This window comes from Drosophila mauritiana, chromosome 3L (assembly GCF_004382145.1).
Source record: "Drosophila mauritiana strain mau12 chromosome 3L, ASM438214v1, whole genome shotgun sequence".
NCBI classification, from domain to species: Eukaryota; Metazoa; Arthropoda; class Insecta; order Diptera; family Drosophilidae; genus Drosophila; species Drosophila mauritiana.
The window spans coordinates 1733885-1760088 of record NC_046669.1 but is presented as its reverse complement, the minus strand read 5'-3'; the positions used below and the strand labels follow the sequence as shown (position 1 = coordinate 1760088).

At 43.2% G+C, this 26204-nt stretch overlaps 3 protein-coding genes across 3 annotated transcripts; 2 read left to right on the top strand and 1 right to left on the bottom strand.

Annotated features, from left to right (window-relative positions):
• Nucleotides 1-230: 230 nt before the first annotated feature.
• LOC117141245 (larval cuticle protein A2B) lies at nucleotides 231-2806 on the top strand. The gene is made up of 5 exons (XM_033304611.1): nucleotides 231-285; nucleotides 370-518; nucleotides 729-825; nucleotides 881-1120; nucleotides 2419-2806. The coding sequence occupies exons 2-5, from the start codon at nucleotides 429-431 to the stop codon at nucleotides 2574-2576; spliced, it is 585 nt and encodes a 194-aa protein (XP_033160502.1). The 5' UTR covers nucleotides 231-285; nucleotides 370-428; the 3' UTR covers nucleotides 2577-2806.
• A 7383-nt stretch (nucleotides 2807-10189) lies between these two features.
• LOC117140630 (cuticle protein 7) lies at nucleotides 10190-11268 on the top strand. The gene is made up of 2 exons (XM_033303650.1): nucleotides 10190-10349; nucleotides 10711-11268. The coding sequence occupies exons 1-2, from the start codon at nucleotides 10203-10205 to the stop codon at nucleotides 10993-10995; spliced, it is 432 nt and encodes a 143-aa protein (XP_033159541.1). The 5' UTR covers nucleotides 10190-10202; the 3' UTR covers nucleotides 10996-11268.
• A 1238-nt stretch (nucleotides 11269-12506) lies between these two features.
• Nucleotides 12507-24820, bottom strand: LOC117140718 (transcription elongation regulator 1). The gene is made up of 5 exons (XM_033303783.1): nucleotides 24639-24820; nucleotides 22657-22712; nucleotides 14010-14215; nucleotides 13325-13616; nucleotides 12507-13029 (listed from the first exon to the last, which is right to left on the bottom strand). The coding sequence occupies exons 2-5, from the start codon at nucleotides 22657-22659 to the stop codon at nucleotides 12643-12645; spliced, it is 888 nt and encodes a 295-aa protein (XP_033159674.1). The 5' UTR covers nucleotides 22660-22712; nucleotides 24639-24820; the 3' UTR covers nucleotides 12507-12642.
• Between the last annotated feature and the right edge of the window lie 1384 nt (nucleotides 24821-26204).

Below are 26204 nucleotides of genomic sequence, written 5' to 3'. Positions count from 1 at the left end.
TGGCCGGGCATCTACTTGCCACTTTGAGACGCCCGGCGAAGAGTGGCTCACCAGACTGGATCACCGATCTCCATTCGCCACAGCCGAGTGACTGAGAAACCAAGAGTCTTGGCATTGTGCCTGCTCTCTGCCGACGTCTCTGCCGGCGACTCTGCCGGCGTCTGCTGCGCTGCTCGCGACTTTCGCACATTTCGCGCTTATTTAATGGAAACTTGCTTTTAGAATCGCCACAGTATTCCGGGCAACTTGGTGGTGTTTGTATCTAGTGCCGTTGAAATACTCAAAGTAAATCTCCTGAAAAAATCAAAATATCCCCAACTCAGTGCGGTGTTTTCTAACGGATACGATCTGTTTTGTGTTTATTTCTAGCAAATATTTTTCTCGTTTCAAACGCATTTGAAGCTATAAATATAAAACCCAATTACAAAATGGCAAACTTCGTGTGCTTCGTTATCCTTTCGTTGGCTCTCTTCGCCAGTGTTGCTGTGGCGCGACCGGGATATGCCCTGGATTACTATGTGAGTTTTGAAGTGTGATATGAACTTAAGGGACTTGTTTTCTTTGTAAAAACCATAAAAGAGTGCTTAAATGGGTTCATAAAATTTAAAAAACCCTTTGTTTCTAAAGTAAAGTAATCATATAAATTCGTCGATTTCAAAGATACCACTGCTCTCTTCTGAAATCCTAATGTTTAATCAAAATCCTTATACTTTATATTCCTCAAACAGGATCATCCGAAATATGCCTTTAACTACGGAGTGGCTGACCACAGCACAGGAGATGTGAAGTCACAGCACGAGACGCGAGATGGAGATGTGGTCAAGGGTAAGTGACCAAAGGATGATCTGCAGACTGGGCATTTCTATATTTCTATCTACAGGTCAGTACTCTCTGGTTGAACCCGATGGCTCCATTCGCACTGTGGACTACACGGCGGACTCCATTCACGGCTTCAATGCCGTGGTGACCAAGTCGGGACCAACTGTGCACGCCCAGGCGGTGGTGGCGAGTCCCATTGTGGCCCACAAGCCCGTCCTGACCCACTACGAGCCGCAGGTGGTGAAGCACGTGGCTCCAGTGGCCCACGCACCTCTGGTGGTCGCCTCCCCGGCGCCTTATGGTGAGTGAAGAATAACTTTTGGGACAGGATATAGACTAAAGACTTTAGAGAACGGATTAGCAGCACCTTTATAGTTGGCCTTCACCTCTGGTGGCACCTCTTCTTTTTCCCCCCACTCCTCCATTGTCATCTTTCTTGGGGTTCCGCCCACCCATCTCCACGTGTTCTCTGCTCGCTTTTTCAGGCATGAACACATATCGCATGCTAAAGCTGTTCAGGCGGCATGCCAACTATCTGAACAATCAGTATCGCAAATTGCGCCCAGACGAAGACGACTATGGCCATGATGGTGATGATGATCTTGGTTTTGACGCTGATTACTATGCAGCCTACTGAACGTTCTGAACTGTCTGAATAAGTTACCATAATTCCATTGTAATATCATCTCATTTCTAGCTTGGGTGGCAGTTGCATTGGCAATTTCATTCAATAAATTGCAATTAGTCTCACATACGTGGCCAGTCAAGCAGCTAAGCTGAATCATGGGCTGTAAAACTGGGCTGGAAATGTGTAACATCATATGGTTGACTAATCCGCCGACACGCCTCCTTAGTGGGTTACCTCACTCTGCTCCGATCGGAGCCAAAGATCTAGCTTTGTTTATGCACTTTCCGTCTCGAATTTCCCACACAGATTATGTCAGGTGCATCATCTTCCAAAAAAAAACAACAACAAAAAACCAAAATAACAACAGGCACCGCAGCATATTTTTCACGAAAATTGCCGTTTCTTCTTTGGCCATTTCCCTTCTCCCTTTGCTTCCCAAGACTTTAGCATAATTTTCTCAATGTCGCAACGCTTTGGGCCTGGGAAATGAATACATGGTTGGATACTCATGTGAAAATTCATAATTGTTGTGGGTGCTGCGGTGCAGTTTTAATTGAGAATTATCAGCAAAACGCACAGCAAAAGAAATCAGCAGCCAAAACAAAAGACTTAGGCAACGAACTTGCTTGCATACAAAGCGGCGACAAACATAAAATGAAGAAAAACAGGCACAGAAAACGAAGCAAAACAAAACGAAAACAACACCTGTGACCAATTGACTGACAAATTCGTGCACAAATAAATTATTTGCAAGGGGGCAAAGAAATGTCCATAGAAAATGCTTTGGTCAGCATTGAATTGTTAGCGTATTTATTTTGGCCAGTTGAGCTACTTGCCAACAATGGCGAACCGTTAACAGCTGTTACCGCAGTTTAGTTTTTTGTCGGTCATTATTACAACAGAGCGAAATAAATTTAAGTCAGTCTCCCCCTCGCAAAAGCTAAACTCTCCATATTTATTCGATATTCAAGTGGCCAAGCACTATGCTCCGGCGGCAGCTGCACCCATCCACTACGACTACGATGATGGCTACTACAACCAGGGCCAGCAGTACGAGTACATCCCCCAGTACGACCAGTACAGCGGCCACTACGGCCACTATGCGAGTCCCTATGCGGGCCACTACTAGGACGGACTCCGAGCTCCCAGTGGATGCACTTCTTAGTTACGTAAGCCCGCTTAGCTGTACGCCTCCACCTGGAACTTCATTGGATTCTCTCAGTGTAGCTTGCGAAGGAATTCTGAGATCTACGCTGCGCGGTCGAACAAAAGGGGAACATCAAGGTTAATCTTACTTAAGTTATGCAACAAATTTGTAAAATAAAGATTCGAAAAAAATTTTTAAGTGGAAGAACAAAAGTGTAGACCGTTTTCTTTGGTTTATGAGATGTCACATTAAAAAGTATTTTATATACAGTGCCTGAAAACAAGTTATTTGTTTACTGTTAACTATAATTAATTTCTTTAAATTTTTTTGGATAATAATTGTGGTTTTCTCCTCTTTTGTAATGGGCAGATGACTTACAATAATCAATATGCTTCTACCAGAGTACGCCTTCCATGTGGGCGAACAATTTGCGCTTAGCAAACCATTTATTCAGTTTGCTCTACCCATTTGGGGAAGCTGCAATCGATGTGTCTCATGGCCAATTGAGCGCTCCGAAAGCTTTGCATTTCATTATCGCAAATATATTACCATTCAATATTCGAAGTGGTCTGTTTCCGTTGAGGGTTTCCTCCAGACAAAAAACAGATTTTCACGGTCTGCAAATTTGTAAATCCAACTTACATAAGACGTTTTTTGGTCCCATTTTCTTTGTTTGTTTAGATGGCACATTTCGCTGATTTAATTGGGGGCCTCAAGACTTGTCTTCCGGTGACTTTGGCTGACCCGCCGAACGGTCAAAGTGAAAAAAGCTGAATATGATAAGAAAGAGCTTTTATTTTACTTAAAGCTGGGCTTGAAATAAACCTTTAACTCATGGGTTGGAAATTCACTAAGCTTGTTCTACCAAAGACTCGATTTCTCTGCATACTTGTGGGGCTGCGTTTTGCAAGATAAAAAAAGTTTAATCCACTTTTGCATGCTGAACGAAATGTTATCCACTTCAGTCATAAATGCCGTTAAAATGCAGTTTTATGTCATTTTTTATTTGATTTTCTATTAGTCAGCTATGAACACACGTTTTGTAACACCGCAACGTATACTTAATATATCAGCGAAACATCACAGTCGACTAACTGCATTTCCCAGCTCCGATCTTGATAGCTGGTAATCTGCGTACACGGTACAACATAGAATTAGCCAATCGTTTAATTAACAAATAAATTGAATTCGGATTCGATCTTAATAACTGCTAATGGTTCTGGCGACTAGCAATCGCCCCGCACCGCCGCACCGCCGGACAGCTGACCAGCACCACGCAGTGGATTTTTCTAATATTTTTCCATCTCTGGCCACCGGCAATTACACAACGGATGTGGATACCTCGGCGAGTCAGCTGGAAGCGTCTTCTTAGCGTCGTGTTTGTGGCCCAAGGTTGCGGGGCAAGAACTGGTATCGGCAAACATTTCTCGGTCCGAGTTGCTTTGCATAAAGCGCAGATTAGCCCGCTCAATAAATGCGAATGCGAGATCCAAGCCGGCTAAGTTATGGGCTGCATTTGCACCTCACAAAGTATTAATATAATTTGTAGCAGTGTGATTGCATCAGAGTGCAGCGCTCAGCGGAGCTTGCCCAATCCGAAATCATTTGGGCGCATTAGGATTGAATTAAAATTGCTGGGATTGTGCGAGCTCCAATGAAAGTGACAATTAACAAACCAAAACTGAAGCTGTTAAATAAAAATTGTTTTTTGCCCCGACAGGCCGTCGTCGCCTGAATTTCCTCGAGAGGTCTGAGGCCCCAGAGCAAAAGTCTGAACCCAACCCGGCCGAGACGTCAAACCTCAATTATAGCCAAAAAGCCAACGCCAGCAGCAGGCTGGCCGACTCCTATATATAAAACATATGGCCATTTATATATGGTACTACTGGTATATATATATATGTGCCGGCACACAGGTTGCCAAAGTGGACAATTTAATGTGGCTGTCATGTTAAATGCCAAGCCAATAATTTAAGCCTCATTTTTCGTGGCTAAGAAATGCTTCAGCTGGGTGGCAAACAGTTCAAAGGAAATGGTGCTCTTACAAATAAATTCCGAATAAGAATCAAGTAATATGGGGCATAAAACAATGAAATGGCATGCGGTTTAGTATAGCCACCACACACTCAACACTTTGTTCGTAGTATAAAATAATGAGGAAGAACATTAGTCTACAGAATAATTTACTTTCAAGTCAATTTAAATCTATAAAGCTGCTCACTTAAAGCCAGACCCATTAAAAATAAGGAAGAAGTACAAAAAGCCATAAGCCTAGTTTCCAATTTTAATATTCTGCTGAACATAACAAATCTTGCGAGCAACGTCCAATTGCATTTCATTAACAGCCAATTTAAAATAATCGACCATGATTACTTCCGTCTGGTGGCCAAACAAACTAACTTATTAATTGAGCCCGACCACGTGCCCAACTCCCAGTTGATCGGCATCGATCGGACTTAGTTCACTCGAAGCGATTTGTGAAACCACAAATAAATCTATTTTGCAAACCCTCTTGAACCCCGTTTTGCAAACCGCAAATAATGTTTTCAATAAACAATGTGTTTTTGCTACGAGCCAGCTCAAAATTAAGCCATAAAAGTCTGCCGAGAGGTGAGCATCCGAAACCGGCTAAACCGAGAGCTCTGTGGCATCTATTATTGACGTTGGAGGCTGTTTAGTGGCAGTTGCCTGAATAGTTGCCAAATTCAGCATTCAGGCATTACAAAACACCCAAGTAAGATGTAATAGCCAAACTACTTGTTTCTCGCTGCTGATTCTATTGATGCCCAGATGCGACCATGTTGCCCATAAAGATGCAAAGCCACACGACCCTTCCAAAGTGATTGTTGTCGCTGGGACACGTTTTTAGTGTGCTTTTCGAAAAATATTGCAAAATGAGTTACAAGCACGTGTGGTGTGCTAGTGTGTGTGTCATTGACTGATGGAGCAGCAAATCAGAACATTTGGGTTACAGGGTATAGTTGGTACTGCTCCATGGTGACAAGCCATTTGCATATATATACATATAGCTTATGATAAAATAAGTATAAAATAAGTAATAAAATCAAGAGAATAGTTGTTATCATACATAATATTCGAACATTACCATGTTAGTTCTTAAAATCACTTTGGTTCCGGTATACCCACAATACCCATTACTTACAACCCAGTTGAGGCAGCTCCATTTGATGCGTCACTTTTACTATCAGCACTGCAAAATCTTCGCTCCGCTCGCAAAACCGAAAAGTAACCAGCCGCCGAGTAATAATACAGAATGAAGGCGCACATCGTTTGTCGATTTTTCAGTCTGAGTCTGGGATATACGTATAGACGGGGATATGGCGGGGCTATGGTTATTATGGCTGTGGATTTACGAATTTTGCAAGGCTGCCGATCGCTGATGCAGTTTTGCAGGCTGTTTTTGTGTTTTGTGCGATGTTTGAAACTAATTTGCGGTTGCAAGCCCGTTTTGTGTGTGCTCAAAGTGCGGCATCATGCCCTTTTGTCTGCTAGGTGAATCGTTATTGAATTGGATTCAGGGAACTGCTCGCAAAAGTTAATTAAATCACACAGAGCACGGCAGGGGAAGAATTGCAAAAGAGAATGATCTAATAGTCGGGCCCCCGGCCACCAGACTTATGGATATAGACACAGATTTAGTTGTGCACACACGGAGGGGCATATAATTATGGGGCACCACGATGTTCGTGCGCAGGAGAATCCGAGTCACCGCGTTGACAATCTAAAATCCCAGACACATCTCACCTCATCTGCCGGCTGTCGTAAATAAACCCAAGAGCTCTCCGCTCCAAACACTTCAGAGCAAGTGTGGCAGCCCAGCAAAGTGGTTCAGTTTTCAAGTGTTTGCCATTGATATTACGGCCCACACATAGCAACTACGAACTGGCAGTTGGCAACTGGCAACTTGCCACCAGCAACTTGCGGCTTGCAAGTGAAAAAAAAAACAGCAAAAGTAAGTGGCCCTCTGCGGAAGGAAGTCGTTTGATTATTTTTTGGTGGACCTCCTTAATTTCGGGACTTTCATTTCTCAAACATTCGGCCAAATGATGAAAAATCTTATTAAAACAAGCCCAGAAATCGCTAGCAATTACTCATAGTTTTTCAATTTGCATAAGGCAAGGTTCAATAACATAAATTGCCAGCCATCAATATCGCCATTCAGATTCGCTTTTCACGTTCGGCTCAGTTTTCAGTTAACTCGGCAGTAGCATTTCCCCTTCGAATGGCCAAGGAAACTGAGACTTTCATATGCACAATTTCGGATCTCCGTGAACTTAACTTTGCGTCCTGATTTTTTGGGCAACTTGGCCGTTTTCCGCAATTGTCACATGCAATTGTCATTGCCATTGCTTGCGGCTCTGATTTTCGATTACTTTTTTTTGATTCGGGATTTATATTCGCCCGCTGCCCATTTGGAGCACATTATGTAAATTCGGTGCATTTAAAACGGGTTTCAGTTTTGTTGCTCAGTTGCTCGCAACATTTCTGCGATTCGTATCGCATCAGAGTGCTTTTCGGCCCGCTTTTTGGCCGTCCTAGCCATGCATTTTAATTGGGAAGTGCAGCAACACGACTCCCGGCCAGGAAAGGCCATAAAAGGCCTGTGTTTTTGCGGCTTGGGAATGGGAATGCCCCTGGTATGGGTATCCCAGTCCGAATCCGTGAGGGGAGAGGGGAAGAAAGGCTCAGCCAAGTGTGCTCACGACTGTGGCCTTGAAAGCGGTCTTCTTCTGTACCCATGACATTATGCAATCCCCCCGCTCTCGCTCTCGATTCCGATCTCCACTTCGTAGAAGGGGAAGTGAGTGAACCAGGCCGAACCGCCGAATGTGGCCAACAACCCGGGATGGCGGCTCAAATTGCGGAAGATGAAAAGCCAGATTATGACCGTAGTTGTAGTAGAATGTTCGTAGAATGTCGACTGGGCTTAATGGGTCCCCTAAACGGAAACATGACAAACCGTCAAGATTATAAATGTTTGCTCAAGATGTTAAGCAAATGATTAAATCTGAATTATTTATTTGCTGCAAACTTTACAAATGTTCCAAATTGCTTACATACTAAAATCATATTCGTATATATATATTTGTTATAATAATCATACATTTGGCCTAATTTATTGCGGAAATTATGATAGCAAAGGCGAAATTACTTGCTAGTTAATGTTTTTAGATCATGTTTCCCTTTCTCGCAAATGATTCGTATTAAGTTAATAGTGTTAGCTCAATGAAATGGATGATTTCTTCTACAGGCCTTCCAACTGAACCCCTTTCTAAATTAGGCAACATTTGACGATTTTTTATTGGCGTTTTCAACTGCTTTCTCCCATCATTCACGCCCCTTTGTACATTTCCCCAGCCAACGAGGCTGCCATTTCATCTTTCCCCCTTGGCAATTAAACGAAGTTCGCAATAAGCTCCACCATTTGAAACCCAACGGCAGCTCGGCGCAGCATTGGCGACGACATTGGCTACGATTGCTATAAAGATAGCAACAAATAGCATTGGCTAAGGTTATATATCTGGGCACGACGAGTGGGGACACAGATATAGCCTCCGATCTCGAGTGTCGGCGGATAGCGTTGAGCAATGTTATGTGCGACTGGCACCCGCATAACTGATGTCGTAGCTGGAAATGGTCAGGAGAGGGGATCCCAATGGGGCCCAGGGGTCCAAGGGGTCCACTCGGTGGCAGTTCATTATGTAAACAAAGCAAGGAAAACAAGAAATCTGGCTACAAATCAATAGAAAACGCAAGTGTTTTTATTTTTTCGCATCAGCCTGGCACGGCTCGGCTTCCGACCGACTGACAAACCGACTGACTGACCGAGTGCGGCTGTCTGCGTCTGTGGCGGTGCCTCTGCATCTGGATCCCCATCTGGATCTGGAGCCGTGGATGTGTCGCTCGATCTGGAATTGGACCGGGCCGTCCCGTACCCCAAGTCGTTCCAGATATGAATAAACATTCGCCGCATGCTTGTCGGGCCTAATGGAGCGCGTGTGTCCAGGAGGCTGTTCGATTAAAGAAATGGAAACGAAAATGCTTTGTCGTCCGATATTTCTCTTTCGCCATTTCGTTTCCATTTTATTACATTGCAATTAGCCAGTCAAAAGAAACAAGTTGTCCTGGTCCAGCCTGTTTATATCTTTGGGCCAGAGCTCTGGAATTTTCCCCAGTGCATTTGGCATTTCCAAGGCGGAGATGGGCCGGCAAAACGTGCCCTAACTCACCGTAGATTATCGGTTCGATTCTCTGAATTATGGAAGTCAGCCACCCAGCCGACCCCGCAATTAACGACAGTTTGGAGGGGCCCAGCTTGGGCGCCGAGATTCGTGGCCCAGAGGGATCCAGCCTCCCACCATCCAGCCAGATCAATCTAGTTAGCTTCGTTTGCCCAATCCAACGGGGCGTATGCGTACTGCAGCCCATGGCCAATCAAAAGTTGGTGCAGCGGTCTAATTAGACAATTTCTTTATTACCAGCGGATGATCTGAGACTGCACAGAAAATATATTTTAAGAAATAATAAGGAAGAAGGGGGTATATTTAGTTAAGTGATGAAGTTTACATCATAAAAAAACTTAGATTACACGACTTACATTAAATCATACGCATAATTCATGTTTTCAAATACTACTTTTTTTTAGAATCCATTTTTCACTAATATTGTAAGAAAACTAAAAACATTATTCTTTGGGTACCATTTTTTTGCCGGTGATTGGCGTCTTCGACTTGGCAGCCTTTCACAAACACCCCGGGGCAATTACAGCTGTAACCAATCAAAAGGGCATTGGTTTTTATGAACTGAGCATCCGAGTGGGAAGACCAGGAACAAAACTGGGCAGAGGCGATGGCGATGCCGTCACCTGCTGTTCAAATCTTTGCATTGCCAGCGAAACGTGCCGCAAACAGCCAAAAAGGAGAATTAGTTAGCCATCATGATGCAAGAGAAAGAAAGTTGCCACTCGCGGCTCATAAACGGCAATCTCCTCGAAGACAAAGCCAAGCCCATGGATCGGTGTGTTGGGGCACAATAAGGGTCCAGGTGCCTGCTCTGGGTCAGAGCAATCCAATCGGGCGGCCAGTCACGTTAGGGCATGTTAGCCAACCGTCGGAGATCGCAAAGATCCATAATGTGCATATTGCCATGGGTTAGGGGCCTTTGTCTTTATCGACTGCTCGCTTTTTGACACTAAATTGCCTTGACTAAGTCTCTTGCCCCTAACGAAGTGTGAAAGATGCTGGTCTTTGATTCACTTTGATTGCCCAACTTGTGGCATGCACCACCAGTCCGCCAGTCCACCAGTCCACCAGTCCACCAGTCCACCGGTCCACCGTCCAATACACACCAGCGTTTTTGGCTGCTGTGCACCGTGAAGATGTAGTTAACAACGTGACTATGTAATCAGCATCGCTCCAGCCGCTAGGAAGTGGCTGCTCCGAGCTTTCAACTGCTGCCGTAACAGCAAAGTGCAAATGATTTTCACCCCGACCACTCCTCCGGGGCCAATCTCCGGTCAGCACTGGGCGCCCACTCTTCTCGGCCACTTCGTTATGTTTCTAATCAAATTAATTTCGGCAGCAGCTCATGCCCACGTGTCCGGTCAGCATGGCATATGGATGGGGATTCGGCTTCGTGGTCCTCTGTCTGCTGCATATTGCGCATACGCAGCGTGGTCCGGCTGGGCACATCGAGTTTTACAGCGATTACGGCAGAAATCATGACGAGGAAAGGGTGAGTCCGGCATCTGTTTCACAACAACACGAGTTGTGTTTAATAAAAGCTTTATGATGATAAACTAACACAGTAATATAAATACATAATGCTCCTTTTTTGATTTATTGAATAAGCTTAAAATGAAAATCTATGAAGTCCACAACTGATATGCACCTTTTCAGTCTACTTGTTTTATTTGCACATTCAACCGATTTATTTATTGCCTTGTGTGTTTATCTACCAACTCATCAGACCTGATAAATATAATAATTAGCACTGCAAACATTGTTTCTCTGTATAACAAATATCGTTTACTGTAATGACACAACCTTAAAGTGACACAGATTGGAGAATAACATAGCATCTGTCTTATTCCCAGCTCCACTACGCGCATCAGTACCACATCTCCGACGTGGCCAGTCGGGTGCACATCCTGCATCGAGAGCAGCGCCATGGCGACTACGTCTCCGGGTCGTACTCCCACCTGGAGCCCAGTGGACACATTCGCAGTGTGCACTACGAGGTGCGAGGAGCCAACCGGGGATTCAAGGCCGTGGTTGAGCAGCGAACCGGGAACAGTCGGGTGCACCAGGCGCTGGAATTCCGGAGCAGGCAACCGATCCGGGCTCTGGCTATAGCCGAGCCTGTGGCATTTGTGATTTAAGGCGTCCAGCGGCGTGAAACCGGCCCGTTAAAGCAAAAAAGCGACAAGCGAATTATTTGTCTTGTTTTACGCAGCCGTAAATTGTAAAATGTTTAATTGTCTTTCAATGACTTCGCTGACTTGTTAAGTGAATTTCGTATTTGAAATTTAAATTGATTTCGGGAGGGGACCATAAAATGTAAACGAACAATTTTATTAGACTTAAAATGTAAATATTTTGGGGCTATAATTCAAGCCAAGTGGCATGAATGAATAAAATTATTTCCCTTTTGTTTTCGGACACAAACAAACAACTAGATGCAAACGGATTCTGCCTATTATCTTTCAGCTTCTTTTGTTCAAAGAAATTTATGGCTACCCTTAGCATCCCCATTATCTGCAAACCAATTTTGAGGTCTCTTAGCTTGAGTAATTGTTTGAGCCAAAGGAAAAAACGGTATTAAATTAAACACTTAGAGAATCAGCTTCTGCCGATGTAAGCTCACTCTTCAAGCAGCCAAATATGAATTTCATGCTTAATTATAATAAATTAACCGTCTCTATATATGGTTGACTAAGCCCGTCGACAAGCTGAAACTGGGTTAACGACACCTATACAAAGTCGGGAGCCGGGCATAAATCAAATATTTTTGGCTGCAGCAGAAGAATGATTGTGTTTTTGTTAGCATTTCGAGCTAATTATATTGTTTCCATTGCTGTCGCTGACGTTCCGTGGTCAGGGTCTTAAGACGCCGCTCTGTGATCACTGATCAGCTTAAATGATGGCCCAGAAGCCGCCGCCGTTCAACGACACCGCTAATTGCAACGGCTAATTGCCGTATGTTTTGTTGGCACTGCTTTTTGTGCCCAGTTTTGAGTGCCTGCGGCTACAAAAAGTCGTTCAAGAAAGCGCCAATCAGTGGTGGGTCCGTTAATCCGTTTGACAGCTCACCTTGTCCGGCTTGCCCTTTTGCTGACCCCCGGGAGCAATTAAAAGGCAATTTAGGCGCCATCCTAGTGGGATTGCCCTCTCAACTGTTTCCCTTTAACTTTTTATCTCTCATTTGCGCAGTTAAATTTCTCCAAGTTATCTCACATGCATCTGTCAAGTTCGTCGCCTAAGTCTTTCGTTCGTGGCGTTGCATAATTACGTATGTTTGACTAACTCTCACTAACAGTTTTATTTATTTATTTATGGTTGGGTTACCAAATAGTTTTATTAGTGTAGATTTTTGAAAAAAAACTGTTTTTCTAATTTAGCTTCTTAGAAGAATGCTATTCGCTATTCATTAACTCCAATTAGTCTGGATTGACCATGTCAAGCTAGTTACCCAATAATTAATTTCGATCATGTGGTTTAATTTACTTTTATGTGCCCTTTTTTCCCCGCCAGTAATTAGTTTTATTAGTCTTCTCAGCCCAACACAACTTCCCAGAAAAAGTTCGTTGCCTAAGTCTTTTGATTTTTTTGCTAAATGGTTAATTTCAATTACTATGTCCAACATAGCTGCCCATCTGAAGTTCCACGTTCCTTAATTTCGATTACGTTTTATTATGGGATGTTTAATTTTATTAATAGTTATTTACAACATTGTGGGCAAGTCTTAAAGGTAATGTTCGCTTAAATGTTTGCTTGTTTTTCAGCTGCTAGCCGTCGATCGCGCCCGCTCAACTGGTCTGCAACGAGTTTTGCCCCTGCTGGAGCTTCTTCAGCGCCTTCTTCTCCTGCTCCATGTGCAGCTGGAGGAGCTTCTTCTGTTTGCTGTGCTTCTTCAGATGGGCGCTCTTCTCGTGTGCCAGCTTGTAATTGGCAAATGTTGTGGGCTGCTGCGTGCTCGTAGATGTTGTCGTCGATGCGGCAGTTGTGGTGCTGTCTGCGGATGGAAGTGGTGCTGGTGTGGTGGTGGTGCTGGTGGCTGTTGAGGTGCTGGAAGTGGTGCTTGTCGTGGAGGAGCTGAGAGCCTGAGACCGCGACTGAGCCTGCTCCTCGTCGAGCCGCTTCTCGAGCTCCGCCTGCCATTCCAAGGCCTTCTCCTCCACCGGCAACTGCTGCAACTGCAACGAGATGATGCATGCGATTATGACATGGACATGAATGTGGATGTGGATGTGAATGTGGATGGGGCAAGATGATTGTGAAAGGGATAGCGAGCGGCATGTTTGCGATGCGGGGGTGTCTGACTTGATCGGGCTGAAAGGCATTGCAATTTACAGTGTCAAAAGCGGGGTTCGTGTCTGAGGTGTCTGGCTTTAATCTCTTGTACAATTATATATAGGTAGTTCTAAATGCATATCGGGTATCGGCGGTTCAATAGCGCAGATATCGCTTGCGACTGTCGTATTGCCTTACATAGTTCCAGGGGTACGCGTACTTGGCCTTCTCGTAGGCCTTGTACTTCTTGGTCTTCGCGTTGTATTTGCCCTGCAGCTTGTCGGGCACAATCGCCGTATACTTGATGCCCACTCCGGGCACATACTGTGCGGCCAGTCCCGGCACGGAGGTCACACCTCCGCTGTAGGAATTGCTGGCCAGCTGGCCGTAGTTGTTGCCCTTGGGCGGCAGGTTGTTGTAGTTGGGCGGAGCATAGGGTCCTGCGGGAATCGCCCAGGTCCTTGGTCTCGAAGGCGGTGGCAACACGTAGCTGTGGTGGAAGAACGAAGGTTTCATTGATATAATTAATATCATTACCGACTTTATTGACGATTTTATTGTCATTTGATTTAAGTAATAAAGCTTCAGAGGCAATAAAGTAATGACTTCGGATGATTTCCATAAAAGGGTTTTACAAACTGTATTGCAGTTGCTGACAATCTATTAATAATGCGAGACAACATTGTGTGGCAGTCTTATAAATATTCAAATGTAATATAATATCACCGTTGCCAATTCATTTTCTCTACATCTGGCCGCAGGCGAAAATCCGAAAAAACCAGGAATTCAATTTATTTATATAAACAATTTATTCAAATGGCAGATTGACCCTTGCAGCTAGTTTTTCTGGTTATGGATCTCTGCGAAACCCGTTTGCACTTACACATAGGGATTGGGGTTGGGTACGTCATCGCTCTGGTCCTCCCAGACGGGCGCTGGATCCCGGTATGGCTTCCTTGGCGGCTGCGGAGTGGTGCGCGGCGGAGGTGGTGCTATGGGTCCTGTGTTGGTGCCCCAGTCCACCCGGATGGCCTGCGCGTGGAGGCTGAAACTGGCGACTGTGGCGACTAGCAGCAGGCAAGGAGTCAGCTGGAAAACGAGTTTGGATGCGGATGAGTGTGGGAATCCTCGCCAGAAAGTGCTTTGCATTGTTTTGTTTGGCAAATTGTTACACGATTCCGCGCCCGATATCAGTTAGAACCGACCAGATCGAGATTAACCGACTCGAGATTCAAAACAAATGTCATAAAACCTGCTTCGCCTTATCATCGACACAACCTCGAATCGATGATCAATTAAAATCGCTTTATTTAGTCGCATGGCAAATTGGACACAGACTCGGCCAAATCAATTTCAATTTGAGGCAAACAAACAGTTCGCACTTGAACTCGAATCGAAATGGAGTGTGTATAACTCGAATGTAATAACAATAATTACATAAAGAAAATGCCCCTCGTCGCCACTTCTCTTGCTCATAAAACAATGTCAAGTGTTAAATTGCTGCAGGTGCTTGAGTTTTTGTTTGACAAAAAAGGCTATCGAATATTCAAAGAAATTACTTACTTTATTGTTTGCTGATTGCCTTGCACTTTGCTCAGATGTTTGGCCCATGAATCGCAATTACCCATAAATATGTATGACGACTGTTTGTTGGGTTAATTGAATTACCCGCTCAAAAAATTAGATTTATTGTTGATTAATTACATTCAGTTCGAGTTTTTATACCATTCCCAGTGCCGTTTGACACTTTTTATGCGATTCTCAAATCGATTACAATGGACAAAGCTGCAGAATGCGACATTATTTATGGTTAGATCTGTTTTTCCCCCCGCCGTCTCCCGCATTGATTGCCGCCGAGTGTTTGCTTAACTAATGAGCCTCGAGGAAGTGTGTGCTCCAGCTCAAGACAGCCGCCAAACGCACCCAGCCCCAACCCCAACCCCAATCCCAATCCAAAACCATGCCGGCAATATAATACGGGGCTTAACCTTTGGGGCCAAGTATGGTCATTAGTTACCTCACGGCATGGAGTTATGGCCCGGCTGGGAGGATAGGCATCTGGCTACAAATTTGTCAGCACAGTAAACGCCAAAAATGGATTCGATAACGCTGATGTATGGATACCATATGGCTTGGCTCAGGACAACGCGGACTGCGCTTTTATTGACCAATTTGAGGGGCTGGGATTCTTGTGGCGACTACCAATCGATCTATATCGATTTCTTGGTTTCCCATGATTGACAAAACAATTGATTAATTGTGAGCTAATTGTAAAAGTACACAGATAAAATTCAGTGGTAATGTGACTCATGAAACTGGTAACATGTTGTATATATATTTTTTTAAATGTACCCATCATTAATTGCATAATTTATTATTTTAATTTTAAATCAACAAGCTCGGAGATGTCATAATAGCAGAGTGACAGATCGACCTATTGTGCAATTCTGCGGGGTGCAATCGCTGGTCCACAAATTGCACGTTTGACAACAACATAACCCCAATGTGGGATCGTGAGGTGGCTCATTCCAGCAATTATGTACCACACTTGCCCCGAAGAGGCGGCGGTTAAGCTGTCGGCGGGCTCGACTATCCCCCGTTTTGGCTAATTGATTGACAATTTTGCATTGACAAGCACTTATTTGCTATGCACAATGCATATTGGCATGAGCCGCCGGTTGCAGCAATACCTGTCCGCCGATCGGCGCTGTCATCGCTTGTGTGCAATCATAAAAACACGCAGAAATCAAGGCCGGCATTAACGATAGCTGCTCCGTACATGCCAAGTTTTGCCTGCTATCCTAAATCCATGGTGGAGGTTGTCATAAAAATAAGGTGAAGCCGAGACGAGTCCAGAAAGCAAATGACGGCTATCTGTTTGTTTAAGAAGATACGCTCTCCATTTCAAACTGATTTTGAAGTGTATCCTCGGATTTGTATGCCAAACGCTCCGATTCCCTTTTCTGCTAATATAGTAACTAAGCAAAAGCTCATACTAATTGGGCACTATTTATGCTTATAAAACATGTATATCGCGACATTAACGTCTCATTCGATCGGTTTTATTCGGTGTCTGCCCCATCATGGTGATCAAAGGCACAATTCCGAGGCAGTAATCAAAAAGCGGCGCGGACAACTATTCCGATTGAGCCAGGTCTCAACACGTTTTGCTCCGTTTTGAAAACCTTTTAATGGCTCCAGTTTGACAAGACCTGTTATTAGGCGGCATGAGAAGCCATAAACTCGGATTTGTGTAACAATGGACGCCCTGCCGGCAGTGTCACTTCCGACAGACAAAATAGCGCTGACCCTGAACTTGAGCGGATCGCAGATGGTGGATGGTGGATGGTGGCAAACACTGCCGTAACCGAGATCGTTTCTGGCTTTTCTCGTTCCTATTCTTGGCCACCGAATGGCTTCCCAACTGCGCAACTGCGGTTGAATGAACCTCGTAATGGGGACCCTCCTTTTGGGTCGTAACTCCGTTTACGAATACCGGGCACTCCTCTGCGGTCCGGAGTGATCTTGATCCGGCGATCGTAATGGTAATGAGCAGCAGCCGCCCGTGGGCGTACCGAGGTGCTGCTCACTAATTAAAAACAATCAATAAAGCCTAAGTAAACGCCGCTCCACGCGGCCGGCACTGCACCGCATTATCATTACCTTTGATTAACGCAGTTTAGACCGAAAATAATCATTTATTATCATGCTGACCTGGGCTGCAGTTATGTTTGGTGCAGCGCGCATTGTTCCAGTCTCAAATTAAGTGCTTAGTCGAAATATTTTGCGAAATTTGTGCAGCCAAAAAACAAAACAAAAACAAAAACAGCCAGCTCGTGCTTGTGTTTTTTTGGGTCAAGCTTAGATTTAATTTAATGTGGCCAAAATAAGAGAAAAGCCTCCTTAGCCAGCTGACTCTGGCTTAGTGTGGATTATAGTGGCTTATTCGGCTGCAGTGGATAAATCGCCCGAGATCTGGGTTCCTTATAGTTATTGTAAATCTCTTTTATTGCACAACATTATCGAAAACAGAGTGAAACAGAGTTTAACGCTTGCATTTGGCGCGTTCGAATTGTAATTCGATAATAAGTATGCCATAATCATTTTTTAAACGCCCTAATTGAAATAATTCATATTGGCTTATGGGCTCATGGGGGTACCCCTCATGAGTAGTTGGATACGACTGGTTTTCTGCCTTGGTGGTTCGTGCGGGCCGAAACACTGCAGTTTAATTATGAATACGGGCCATATTATGTTTGTTACCAGTTACCATTTGTGAATTGCACTTTTTGCAATGCGGGCGTGAGGCGAAAGCCCCGAAAACAATAATGATAAATGGTTATTCCCTAAGCCTAGAAATCGTGTCAAGAGTGGGTGATGAAAGTAAGTCAATGATATAGAGACTGTACATGCTCAATTACCGAAGTCCGCCTAATGAAAGCGAAGCAGAGATGCGAAAACACAGATCATTCATCAATCAATCAATGAACTGTCTTCGAAAGAAGGAAAGAGATCTGGAGCGGATTACTCCAGTTATGGCACTGCTTTTAAGTCCCACAATCAATTATGCTCTTCGGCCTGTTATTCAGATTTTGAAAAGGTCATGAGAAGATAATCAGGCGATCACGATTGGAAGTCGATTAACGAAATAAGATGATAATTTATTACAAAATGATGGCCCACTGGAGTGGATCGAAATAAGCGCTTTACATAATGAAGCAAACAAAACGTTTAGCAATGCACAAAAAGGCATTGAAAATATATGTTGTTTTACTTCCTTATATTTATGTCCATAAGAGCTTATATTAATAGATTTGATGCAGAGATTTTCCAAGCATAAACTTTGCCTAGTCACACCAAGCAACATCCTTTTCTCTTAGCAGATCTATGAGATCTTCTTTTTGTTTAAGACGTGCTAAGCCCCATAATTAAGTGACTTGGAAAACAACATTTGCTTAACTAGTTGAGCCCAACAATAGCTATTCCTCGTGTAGGGTTTTCCAAGCATAAACTTGGCTTAGTCATAGCGAGTAAGTAACATCCGCTTGGCGCACTTAGTACATCCAATTCCAGCAAGCTGGAAATGCCAGATGAGATCAGATTGAGTACTTTATCAATCGGGGCGAAGTGGGTGTTATCCTCCCACTGTTGGCGTGAAAACATCATCCATAAATCTGGCTGCCACATATCGCAACGTAGGTGATCATTAAATTTACATCTTAATGGCTTCTGGTGCAGAACGAGAGAAGACATCCGGCAGATCACTGAACTGGGTCCAACTACGATGGCCAAGTGTCCAAGTGACCTTCAGACCGAGTCGAGAATCATAAATAGGGGGCTTAAGAATGACTTCATCTTCCCGATGTCGAACAGGCGAAGCGTGTCACGTAATTAGCCCCAGCATTTTTACAACGCGCTCTCATTTGCATATCAAGCACGGGCCTAGCCTCCGATTCAGGTTCGGAATGAGATTCAGTTTCGCTTTCAGTTCTAGTTGAAGTTGTCGACTTGTCGTTCTTCCAGATACAAATCCATCTTCATCAGATCGGATCGGAAGATTGAGGTGGAGTGGAGAGCAGAGGCGGCCAGAGGTTCAAGGCCCGGCAAATTGTCGCTTGTTCAGTGCAATGGCTGTGCCTAGCCATCCATCAATTAGGCAAAGTAACCTTGATGAATCGCAGAACGAACAGCAGCCCACCGAAACCCCCCAAAAGCGCACTTAGGAGGCTAGGTAGCGTTAAATTCGAACATGGCTCTTTGACGCCAAATCATTATTTCGTGGCTGGAGTTTCGTTTTACTCTTTGGCTGCGCTCGTTTGTCACAAGCTGGCAAACTCGTTTCCATTTTATGTTTCTGCCAGCTTATAAGCATTTGTTCGACTTATTTTGTTATTTTGCCCGACTGCCATTAGATTCGGTTTTCAGTGCATTGCTACACAGCATTCACAATGTGCCGGGTGTGCAAAAGGCAAATAGAGGTGAAGTACCGAAAACAATCTTCGATTCAAGCTTCCTCATCAGTCTGAAGAGTGCACTGCGAGAAAATACTTTTACGATTTTACAATCAATTATTTTGATTTGAAAAAAATCAGTATTCTACTTTAAATTACACCTTAAGATATTCATGCTTGATTAGCATTACATATGACAGAAACCTACTCTAAACCAGCTGAAGAACTTCTTCTTCACTTTAGCATAAAATATTAAAGTATTTAGTAGTAAATTATTTATTTTCTGTGTTCAGTTCGCCATAACCTTGTGCTGGGAGATCGGCACACCAGCTTTTTGATCTGTCTGCTCGGTGGCAGATGTGTCTTGAGTTATGATGGCTGATTGGCAGCGATTTGTCTTGGTTTTGGTGAAGGTGCCTGCCAGACGCATTATCGATCGGCTTTTGGGGCTCCTCCAAGTGTTTCTGGTTTCGAAATATAGAATGTCTAGTATCTGCTTACAAAATGAGGAGGTTAAGTGATCTTTGAAGTGTGCTTAGGAGTAGATAGATTTAAGATAGACTAGAGAATATCTGCGAAGCTTTCTCTCCCTTCTAAAATCAAGTTTCCCATGCCAAAATCGAATATTTCGCATAGGTGAAATCTCGAGATTTGCATACTTTCCCAGGGAAACAAATAGATGGCAAGAAAAGCAATGTGATTATGCACTTTGATTAATTGCCACACAGTTCCCATGCTATTTCAGACATCAGACTTCGGAGAAGTTCAGCCCAAGTCAAGTCCATATCCATAACAAAAGAATAATAAACAATAATCGATGGCCAAAAAAAATGATTTGCAAATCGCATAACCAAAATTTATAAGCAAACCAGACGTGGGAGTCAATCAGCCGCACAAACAGAACAAAAACAAAAAAGGCCACAAAAAATGTATTAATAAATAAGTAGACATCATGTTGATTTCAATTACGCTGCCAAATTGCGCATTTTGAACCTGCTCAATGGGGTTAATGAAATTTCAGTTCTTTTCAAAGGTAAATTTCTTGTTTTTCTCTTCCAATTCAAGCCTGGCCATGGTGCGTAGGTGGATTCTATTTGCACAACAGGCATTGTTCTCCATCGGATTTGTTCCCAGACAAACTGACGGAGCACAGCAAACTTGACCTTTTTCCTCACCCAGTACTGAGATGCTGAATTTGCTGATGCTGATTTCACCCGACATGCAAGGGGCGGGGTCGGCTTTTAATTAACACGAAAAATGGGCAAATTAAATACTCGTACTTTGATCGCGAATAAACTCGATAGATGACTCGAGAAGCATTTACAGAAGCTGAATCTCGAAAGTTGCGCAATACATTTGAGACTCGGATAAACCTGGCTTCTGAACTAGATTCGAAGATTTTCAAGGAGATATGTCAATGAATCCCCCCACATGTGTGTCATAGCAATTTTAATTGGATTTTTAATTTGAAAATTTGTAATATTTCAATTTCAATGCTTTTCCCTTTTTCCCCTTTATGTTGTCAAAACTTTTGTGGAGGAATAACATTAGTTAAGGAAATACGATACGATTTTCTGTCACATCAATCTTGTTTGGCACACTTGTAGTTTCATTTGTAACTTCATATCGGACCAGAGAATGTTAAAGTTCGCTCAACCCGATGGTATGGCCAATTCGGACAATGGTATCACTGGGAGATCTCCCCAAACGTTTCAGCCAAGTCATTCATTCTGGACATTACGAAGTGGCTGCCAGATTTTGTGGGCCAGAGATCTGCATCACCGTAAATGTGTCCCAGGGAACGCTCGAGGGCTCCACATTTTTGGCAGTTCGGCTTTTTGGTTTTTCGCTGGCCAGCTGATTGACTTCATCGCGATAGCAGGAGCTCATTGAATTTCTGGCATTTTGGGCGGCTGGGTTTCGCAAAGAAAAAAATGTAAAAATCCGTTGAGACCGAACAAAAACCTTCGAGACGTAATAACTTGCATTTTGAGTAGGGCACTTAATGCGTCTCGTTTCTTCGGTTTTTTTTCAGCTTTTCAGTTTTCCCGCTCGTTTCAGTCCGACTAAGCTGGGCGCTAATCATAAATCTCAACGCAACAGCAAGTCAAGACGCCTAATCAACGGTTACGGACCCAAAAGTTAATGCCTGTCAGGCGGCTAAGTGTCTTGAACTTTTGGCCAGGAATGTTGTGAAAATGGAAAAATAAATAAATCGAAACGAATCGAATCGAATGGAATCGAACTGAGTTAAATCAATTCCAGCCCAAACAATGGCCCAGTGGTCAAGACAATGGGCTGGCTGTGTGTCCAGGAGGTCAATGTGCTACCGTTAGCGTTGAAAATGATTTCGGAGCGTGGCCAAAGTAGCATTTGATTGTTTTGTAAACAAACCGAAATCGGCCGATAATTTGTATAATTTGTGCTTTGTTTGCTTGCTGCATAAAATCAGCATTAGGGCATGCATACTGTATGATTTGTCAATCGCACAACCCATAATCCGAATCACAATGCAAAATGCTAGCTGACTGATAGCCAGCCCGATCGAGTGTCGAAAGAAAAACGTAAATATTTAACTATAATATTTAATTTATTTACCCAAGATCGCGCAACAGCAGTGAACGCGTCTCCATTTCGCTTAAGGAAGTCATTTAAATTAACAAATTGCATATTAATATAATTATGCTCGGCTGCGGGCGCTTTGTCTGCGCCAAATGGCCAAAAACAGAATTATAAAAATAATCGAACACGTTAATTACTTAAATGATGTTGCACAAATATTGTTTTTGCCCGACGTATTTTGACAATTAACGACGCTGATTTCACTCTGCCCAGCGCAGAGCCTTTTCATTTCCGGTGAGACATCAGCGCGCAGCTTAACAAATGCACAAACATGAATCGCAATTCAAACTTGCCACAGAACAATGCGTACGGAATGAATGATAATCACTCGAATCGACATCCAACCGCACTCACATGGCCCATTGTGGGTCAATGCCTTTGTCAACTGCAATTTCTGTGTGCAGAAAGAGTGGTTTTATGTGCTTTGCCCTTGGCACTGCAGGCGAGCTCATGGGAATTATGATTTCATATAATATAATAAGTTCTATGCTCTCAGAAATATATGATTATCTGGCTTGAAGAGGGATTCTATGTTCACAATAACCCGAAATAATTCATCTTACTTGCTTACTTGTCTTTCAGGAATGTTCGTGCTGAACTCTTATACCTTCTTGAAAATAAGCCGAGCATTTATATATTTGAATTAAATATATTTATATTTCCCAGCTCATACGGCAAGGTCCAATGACACGAATGCCTGGGAGTGGATTGCTCATGCGTTGATGCGAAATTTATGCAGTTGCTGGGAGTGTGTGTCAATTTCGTTTGACGATCGTGCATGCGGCTTAATTATTTCAAAAATTATGTGAGAGCAAACACAGAAGTCGAGAAATGCATAAATACCTGCACTGATTACCCCAAAACAACACGAGTCGATCGAATGGCGAGCTACACGTGTTTAAACTCGATTACGGAGCGGAAATCGCCATAAAGTTAACAATGCATGAGTGTACTTACCATTTTGTGTCGATTGTGTTTGGTCAAATGAAACCCGAAACTTCTAAGTCGCTTAGCTGCAAAAATATTAGGTGAATTACTGAAGGGTTGATCTTTGGGGTCTTTCACATCACCAAAATATGTTTGTTGCATTTAATGTAAAGTTAAACAATTTTGTTCGCTTTTAACTACAGTCACTGGTGTTGCACTTAAAGTTTTTGCATAACCTTTTGAGCGCGGAAAGTTGCTCGGCCGTCCTCCACAGGCAGATTTGTTATTAATTTAAAGCGATTAACTGGTCAGCCTCAGTGAGAAATCAGAAATCAGAAGTCACCTCCATTAACGACAGCCGACTGTTGCCTATGTACACCCGGGTATAGGTATATAGTAATTGTAGACGAGTCTGGCATATCGAATGCCGTGTGGGACAATATCAAATCAGATTTAAGGTAAATATCAAATGGAATGGGCCGCGCTCATTACGCAATCGCCTTACTTAGTTGGACCCTAGTGAACGGTTACTTTTGGCGGTGATTGTGTCTGCGATGACGCTGACTTTTGGCGTCTCAATTGCCAGTGTGTCCGTGGCAGCGTTTGGCTTTCTGGCGGAGATCGAGACGAGATCGAGATCGCGATCGCGATCGAGATTCGTTCCACACATGGCCGCCCTGATAAGAGGGTATGTGTTTCAGTACTAGGGGGAGTAGCGCACGATTCGTGGCGCATGCGTAAGCGTTGGAACCAATTCAAATGACCATTTACCATTTTCTTGAAAATCTTAGGTACGGTTAATTTTCAATTGCCTTTGGCGCGGTGGCGGCTCTCGGTCTTTTTGGCCACACAGTGTCGCAAAGTTTGGCCGAATGTGAGCCGCATGCCACGCATTTTAAGTGCCGTCCAAGTCCCAGCTATTTGCGATCGTAAATATCCGAGGAGGAGGGCGTGCCAGTATGCACTGTCCGGCCAAAAAACGCCGGCCCATGTCACGGCTAACAGTCGGAACGTGACTATGTTTAGACGGACTCCGAGATTTTAGGCGTCAAAACTGGAGGCACTGGAGGTCAGCAGCTCAGCAGCTCAGTAGCTCAGAGGTAGAATCTCTGGCAGGCCCAAACCCGTTCCGAGCTGTAATGAGCCCACCGATCAGGTGACCTTAGGTATTTGCTCTGCGGCCAATTTAAGGAACCGTGATATGTGCATAAATTAAAGCGTTTAACTTTTATAGAGCCGACAAACTAGTCGGAGAAGATGCTTCGCCTGGTCTTGAAAAATGCAAAACCAATTTGCGCAAATTAACAAGGTTTTATAATCATTGGCAACACCCAAGCTCAAGTACCCACAATTATCCGCCGCGGAGTCTGAGAAAACATTTCCGGCACATTAAACGCAAAAACTATACGGAGATAAAGCAAAACTAAATGTCAGTTGGCTGCCCGTGATAATAACAATAATAATTTGCGGCCTGTTCAAAACTCATTTCCAAGTTGCTGCATTTAAAGAGGCCATAAGCGTTTTTAACTTTTTCCCTCCCTTTAAGCTACTCTATTTTATTAAGTTTATTTAGTTTTGCTGCAGAGAAAAGTCATGGGCGAGGTTTAATTTATGGCAGCTCGGGAAACAGATTTTTCTCTAGATTGCTTGTGCATATTTTTTTTTTTTTTGCCTTTTCGGCTATTTTGACAAATGCCTAAAGTGTTTGGTGCGTGCAAAACGGCGGAACGCCTGCAATTTTATTTATCTTTGTGGAATTGATTTATTTATTTGCATAAATTTAACACGCCTGCGACAGCAGCTGCGCTGCCTGCAGGCTATAAATTGTCTGCATTGCAGCACGCAAGTTCGTTGCCTGAGTCTTTTGTTTCTGTAGCTGATCTTAACGATCCTTTTATGTTTGTGTTTATTTTTATTTTTATTTGTATTTTTACGTTTCTTGCACTTGGTCAGAACTTCACAACACACGTTTATTTTTAGCAATCATCATCATCAGTTAACACTGCACATACTTTGCCGCTGCTATCTGGTATCTCAAGGATATAGTATATTATACTGTTTATCTGCTGTGGGTATCTCGATATCGAACCGCTGTTTCTGCGCTAAAGCATGACAAAACTCATTGAAGACACGGGCCACACTGAAAGCAGCGAATGTGGTAGCATCAGCACAAAGTCTCCGTCTCCCGATTTGTCGGCCTCCGCTGGTCATCAGCTGGTTTGCGAATAAGCCAGACGGCTTCGAGCCAGGCCCGAACTCGGAAAGCCGAGCCCGAACTCCAACTCGGCTGCTTTTCGCTTTGTTTTCTATTTTCAGGCGTGTTTTGTGCGCTTTTTGCCTTTTTGCTTTTTGCCAGCCAGTTTTCATTTTCATATGTGGCCCAAGCAACATGTTGCTAGGGCCGTTTCCGGCATCAAATTCTTGAAACATGTTGCCAAGCTGGGGATACACAATTACGAGTATATAAATTCAATCGACTAAATGGAACTTTTTAACTTTGTTCATTTGATATCAAACAAATAGGTGGGTCACAAGAGCATTAAATTAGCTATGAATGGCAATTCATCTAGGCAAATATTCTTAAAAGCTAAGATTTAAGAACTGAATTAAAAAAGTCAGTAGAGACTTGATATAACATTTTAAATGGCATTATATTTATGATCTGGACTTCAGCATAATTAAATATTCCGACATATGCCCAATAAATAAACGAGTTAATTTATTTCGCTTCCGTTTTCCATTTTAATGACCCAACATCTTGCTTGTAATTCATCTGAACAAATATTTTGCTGTTCGTAATAACTCATCAATAAATTATTAATGATTTGTTTAACTTAGAAACATTTAATGAATTGAGGAATGCTAATTTCGTTTATCGGACGGACTTGATTTGTTTACGAATTGTGAATGTTAAATTATAATTAAAAATACAATATATATATTTATTTTGGTCAATATTATGAAAACAAAATTATTTGCATAAGCGTCAATTAGCATTTAAGTTGGTTACATTAAAGACAATGACAGGCATGATTTTAAAGTGCATTACATTCCTTAGAAACTCCGTGCACTCTCGATGTTGGAAGAGACTGTACCTAGAGTTGTAGGCCTACATCCATGACCTCCTTCGGTGATAACACACACACTGAACCACAATTGAGTGTGGCACTACAGAAAGCGATTACGTGAGCGACATTGAAATCGGATATAGCATGATATATAGTCTGGGGCGGCTGAGCTCTTTACGCATGAGCTGAAGGCTGGCGTATTTTAATTTCTTTCATTAAACACTTCAAAGCCCCCACGACGAAGTGGTTGTCCCCATCAATTTGATTGGATGTCAGCCGAGTTTGATTTTATTGGCTGGCCGAGTTAATGAGCCCCAGACAACACTGCGTATAATTATCGCACGCCTAATGTCAATGCAAATACGGCTGTGTTCGCATTTATTTAATTTCATTTAACTTCGTTTTATGGGTTCACAGTGCTGCGCTTAATGGAGGGAGGATCGGTTTCCTCATTAAGACATAAAATGATGCCAAGTGAATCTGGGCGACTGCGAAATTTAGGCTCTGCCT